The 5388-nt window shown below is 58.6% G+C and overlaps 1 protein-coding gene across 1 annotated transcript; it reads left to right on the top strand.

The window, feature by feature from the left end:
• Positions 1-751: 751 nt before the first annotated feature.
• On the top strand, positions 752-3067 carry LOC135577644 (uncharacterized). Its single transcript, XM_065047775.1, has 4 exons — positions 752-1080; positions 1523-1699; positions 1947-2102; positions 2564-3067. Exons 1-4 carry the CDS (start codon positions 952-954, stop codon positions 3065-3067), a joined length of 966 nt encoding a protein of 321 aa, XP_064903847.1. The 5' UTR covers positions 752-951.
• The last annotated feature ends 2321 nt before the right edge of the window (positions 3068-5388 follow it).

Below are 5388 nucleotides of genomic sequence, written 5' to 3' on the forward strand. Positions count from 1 at the left end.
GCTCTGCCACCAGCACTGTCGGGTGTCTCTGCAGGGCTGCTGGCACTGCCTGGCTAAGCAGCAGCATCAGGGCGCTCAGTGTGATTTGGCTTCACTTCCTTCTTTTCTTTCCTTCCTCCCGTAGTCCTATGCGAGATACCTCAGAACTTCTGAAAGGACAGACATCGTCCTTGTGTTCATCGAGGCCATGAGAGACTCCAGCATCTTTGACAAGAAGCGGGCAACAGACTTGCTGGACATGGTCATGGAATTCCCTGACTTCTGGCTGGCGGATGTAAGTGGCCAGTGGCTGGATTGCCCTGCCAGGCTTCAGCCCTGTCAGGCCTTGTTCCTTCCTCCATCCCTACCCCCAACCCCTGGTGTCTCAGGAATCTGAAGCCACATGAAGGTGGCAGAGAGGAATGGGAAGGACAGCTGAGGAAGTGGCTGCACTCCAGTGACAGCGCCATCCTCACCTGTATCTCCTCCAGCTGCCAAAGATCATGAGATGCATCCACAAAAACCTGGACGGCATCAACACAGCACCAGCTCGGCAGAGCGTGGCGTCCCTGCTTCTGCTCATGGCTGACAGGAAACCTGGGAAGGTGCTCACAACACTGCTGAGGATCGCTCCACCAGGAGACAGGTACTGGCCCCAAAAGCCACGAGGGCTTGTTCCCTGTGGGGAGAGGGGCACTGAGCCAAGGAATCCTGCAGGACACCCCCGAGGAGCAGGACCCTCCATCCCACCACATTTTCCAGTGCTGGGGGTCAGCCAGGCCCGCAGCAGCCACAGCTGAGCAAGCCAGCCCAGAGCCCCCCACTGCGCTCCTGCCAGCCCCACGGGAGCACCAGCTCAGCCTCTGCTGCTGCCCAGGGCATCCCAAGCGTCCTGCAGCGCGGAGCCGGACACGCTGCTATGGGCCAGGCTGCCCTGCTGACAGAGCGCTCTCTCGCAGGACTGCCCTGGACATGTGGGACATGATGATCTCCACACCCCGGCCTCTGAAGAAGATCTTAAGAAACCTGCGCAAAAGACTCCTGGTCATAGACTCCATGTTTCCCGAAGGCGTCATCAGTGGGTCAGAAAGACCTGACATGGTGAGCGGGGCGGTGTCAAGCGAGCCATGTTGGCAGGTGGGGCTGGGGCATTGGGTGAGGTGCTGGCTTGGCCTTGGCTGGGGGTCAGGCAGTGGGTGAGAGCTCCACACGCCCTCCCTGCCGTGCTGGGGCCCGATGGCTGCCTGGGGAGCTTTCCAGGCACGGAGTCTCTCCAAGACATCTGCCCATGGGGGCCTGTGGGAAAAGGGGACGGCTGAGCAGGGCACAGGGAGTCATTGCTTTTCAACCCTCCCTGCCCTGGCCCTGCTCTCCTGTATCTCCATGGCTGTGCCCATGGCCACCACCTGCCAGGAGGCTGCCACAGAGATTCCTGTGCCACCACCTGCCATGAAGCTGGACAGGAGGCTGGTACTCAGTGACTGGCTTTTTTGCCACGGTGGTCTTTGATCCCTTCACAAAAATGAAACTGTTTTTCATACAGGCAAGAAAAATACAGTCCCTCCTGCCACAAGTTGTGGGGTTGCTCGACTACAGCAACACAGAAGTGAAAAGGAGAGTCCTGACATTCTTCTGCAGCGTGATGGGACACCTGAAGAGGGAAGAGGCCAGGCCCACTGTCGAGCAGCTGGAGGAAAAGCTCCTGCCCCTCTTTGATGATGTAAGGCTGATGACGGAGACTGAGCCCTGGGGGTGGGCAGCCTGCAGTGCCAGCTGCCCTTCAGCCCAGCCCCGTGGACAGCACTGGGAGCAGGCTCTGCTCCCCTGGGCTCTCGTGGGATGGCTTCTGGGCTTCTGCACAACCTGACCCTGGAGCATCTCCCCTCACGTCAGCCCCGATACTGCCCCTGCTCACCACGGGCAGAGAGCTGCTGGGATTGAAGTCCGGCTTTCCTCCTTCCTCCCAGGAGTCCAGCCAGCTGCGAGAGCTCTCCATCTGCCTCTTCAGAGAGCGGGTGCAGTCAGTGATGGCGCACGACAAGAAGAGGATTAAGAGCTACGTGCACCGTGCACTGCTCCCCCTCTTCTTTCGTTTGAGCGATCAGAGCAACAACGTGGCCAAGGTACAGATTTCCACGCTGAGCACTGAGGCAGAGAGGGGTGTGCTGACAGCACACAGGTGGCCTGGGCACCAGGGGACAGGGCTGCTGGCAACTGGCAGCCTCCTCCAGCCCATAGGAAGGGTCCTTACAGACCCAGCACGAGTAGCAGAAGCTGCCATGGCCATTTCCACCACCTGCCATAGCTGGGCTCACAGGGCTCAGCAGCAGCCTGTGGCCACCGAGGCCTGAACCGGCGCATCCCTACGGGCTCCTCAGCTGTCCCTGCAGGTGCTGGGTCTCGAGCTTTGAGCCTCACTCCCTGTCCCCCAGGGCTGTGCCCAAGAGAGCCCCAGATGTTTGGGCCAGGGCATGTCGCTGCCCCCAAAGGGCAGGTGTTCCAGAAACAAAGCCAAGAATGGGGGGACGCAAGGTCTCCTTATGCAGACTGTGGGTGCCATGTCCCAGCTTCTGCTGTTCCGCAGGCCGCCAGGGAAGCCCTCCTTGGTGCAGCAGAGCTCCTGAAATGGAAGCAGCTCAGACACCTGGTGCGGACTCAGCAGACATGGAGGATTGGAGAGAGCTTGGTGAGAACAGCGAAGGCCCAGGCTGGACGGGGCTGCCCCACATGTCTGGGCTGTGGGCTCTGCAGATGTGCCTCGCCCGCCCTGCTGCAGCCCCGAGCTGCACCCTTGTTCCCTGTCCTCAAGAACAGAGCCCCCAAGGGCTCTTCCCTCTGCCCCACGCCTGGCGGGAAGGAGGACTCTCAGCACCCCTGGGACCACTCTGCTTGTGTCTGTCTCTCAGCCTCAGCCCAACAGGGCTACTGGCTGGGGGGCAGGAGTGGCCTGCGGGGAAAGGGAAACCTGGGTTACTGGGAGGAGGGACTGGTCCAGCCAGCTCGGGGTGGGCTGCAGACAGTGACATGCTCACACCCTTGTGCTCTCTCCAGCTGGAGCGGGACAGGAGCAGGGCTCAAGAGCTCTTGAGCCAGAGCCTGCCATACCTGAGGGATGCTCAGGCCAGCTTGCGAGAGGCGGCCGTGAGGTTCATCGGTGAGTCACAGCCCCAGGGTCCCTCTCTTGGCAGCCTGGCCCCAGTCCCCACTGCTGCCCTGGCACAAGGAGCAGCCCTGTGGCTTCAGAGCCCCGGCTGCCCCGGGCAGGGCCTTGGCCTCCCCTCCCAGCCCTGCCCACACAGGTGGGCTTGGTGGCTGCCTTGCTCAGTCCCGCTATGTCAGCTCTGGGGTATCCCCTGGGGCCAGCTCTGATGAGGGGGAGGGAACAGGGGTCTGATGGAACTCTGTGCCCAGGGCTGGCTGCGCGGCCCCTGAGGGACCGAAGGGAGGAGGAGAAGCTGGCTGAGATCTGCAGCGGTGAGTAGGGAGCCTGGTCAGGAGGGGATGCCTGGGTGTCTCTGCAGATGCGGGAGATCATCTGGGCTCTGCTTCTTTCTGTTGCAGCCCTTCGGCCCTTGGAGACGGACAGTAAATCCTTTGTCCGCTCCCTCGCTGCTCAGACCATTGTCATCCTGAGCAGTCCAAGGGAGCAGCCACGATCGCAATGGGCCCTGCAAGCCCTGTGCTGCTGGCGTCGCTGACCCAGGTGGAGGAGCAGCTCTGCTTGTGGAAAAATGGCTGGATTTTAATAAAGAGCCCTTCTTGAAGTTGGGTTGGATGTCTGGCTTTTCCAAGGACCCCAGAACCTCTCTGATTGCTGTGGCACTTTTGAGAGCACAGCCCGGCATCATGGGCAAGGGTGACGTAGCAGACAGGAGCACTCGCAATGAGGTTGTCCAGGGCAGCTGAGATGAATCTCACTGGGCCAGTGGGGTTTGTTCCTGGAGTCACACACAGAAATGTCAGGGTCTGTCAGGCATCCACATCTGAGCTGGCATCCTGGACTCCTTCTGCACCCAGGGATGTTCAGAGCCAGAGTCTGTCCCTTTTACACACAGAGGCAGGAGCCACAGTGTCTGTCTGGCCTTCTGTTGCCACTGCCAAGGGTTGGGAGGCACCTCAGCCCTGTGGTGTGTCACCCTGCTCTGCACTCAGCTGAGATGTCCCACACCATGAGGAATGGACATGGGGACATTGGTTAAAGGAACCACAACCCAGTGCTGATTTTAGGCAGTTTGCACGGGATTTGAGGCAGTTTGCTGGGGGAAATCCCATGGGCAAGACTGCTTGAAGGAAAAGGGGCCCAAGATAGCTGGATTGCATTCAGAGATTGCTTCTTCCATGCTCAGGATCAGAGCATCCCCACACGAAGGGAGTCAAGGAAGGGAGCCATGAGGCCTGCGTGGTTGAACAGGGATCTGTTGGGTATGCTCAAGCAGAAGAGGAGAGTTTACAGGTCATGGAAGCAGGGGCTGGCCACTTGGGAGGAATATAAGGCTGCTGTTAGAGGATGCAGGAAGGCAGCTAGGATAGCCAAGGCCTCCTTAGAATTACAGCTGGCGAGAGGGGTCAAGGACAGCAAAAAGAACTGTTTCAAATACATAGCAGATAAAACTAATACCAGAGGCAATGTAGGCCCACTGATGAACGGGGTGGGTGCCCTGGTGGCAGAAGATACAGAGAAGGCAGAATTACTGAATGCTTCTTTGTCTCTGTCTACTCTGCCGGAGGCTGTCCTGGGGAGCCCTGTACCCCTGAGACCCCCGATGAAGCCAGGTCAATGGAGGAGTTTGCTTTAGTCGATGAGGACTGGGTTAGGGAGCAATTAAATAGTCTGGACATCCATAAATCCATGGGTCCAGATGGGATGCATCCGCGGGTGCTGAGGGAGCTGGCTGAAGTCATTGCTGGACCGCTCTCCATCATCTTTGCCAAGTCTTGGGAAACGGGAGAGGTGCCCGAGGATTGGAGGAAAGCAAATGTCACTCCAGTCTTCAAAAAGGGCAAGAAGGAGGACCCGGGTAATTATAGACCGGTCAGCCTCACCTCTGTCCCTGGGAAAGTAATGGAACAGCTTCTCCTTGGTGCCATCTCAAGGCATATCAAGGATAAGAGGGTTACTAGGGGCAGTCAGCATGGCTTTACCAAGGGTAAGTCATGCTTGACCAACCTCATAGCCTTTTATGAGAATGTAACAAGGTGGATGGACGATGGCAGAGCGGTGGATGTGGTCTACCTTGACTTCAGTAAAGCCTTTGACACAGTCTCCCACAGCATCCTCACAGCTAAGTTGAGGAGGTGTGGTCTGGACAATAGAGTAGTGAGGTGGGTTGCAAACTGGCTTAAGGAGAGAAGCCAGAGAGTGGTAGTCAATGGTGCGGAGTCTAGTTGGAGGCCAGTATCTAGTGCAGT

Source organism: Columba livia, unplaced genomic scaffold (genome assembly GCF_036013475.1).
Source record: "Columba livia isolate bColLiv1 breed racing homer unplaced genomic scaffold, bColLiv1.pat.W.v2 Scaffold_132, whole genome shotgun sequence".
Classification (NCBI taxonomy): Eukaryota; Metazoa; Chordata; class Aves; order Columbiformes; family Columbidae; genus Columba; species Columba livia.

Excerpts from the sequence above, each read along its gene's own strand:
- LOC135577644 (XM_065047775.1), top strand. The coding sequence starts at position 952 with ATGTGGGACATGATGATCTCCACACCCCGGCCTCTGAAGAAGATCTTA. Across the intron at positions 1,081-1,522 it reads GGTCAGAAAGACCTGACATG|GCAAGAAAAATACAGTCCCT; the intron begins GTGAGCGGGGCG and ends TTTTTCATACAG. Across the intron at positions 1,700-1,946 it reads TCCTGCCCCTCTTTGATGAT|GAGTCCAGCCAGCTGCGAGA; the intron begins GTAAGGCTGATG and ends CCTTCCTCCCAG.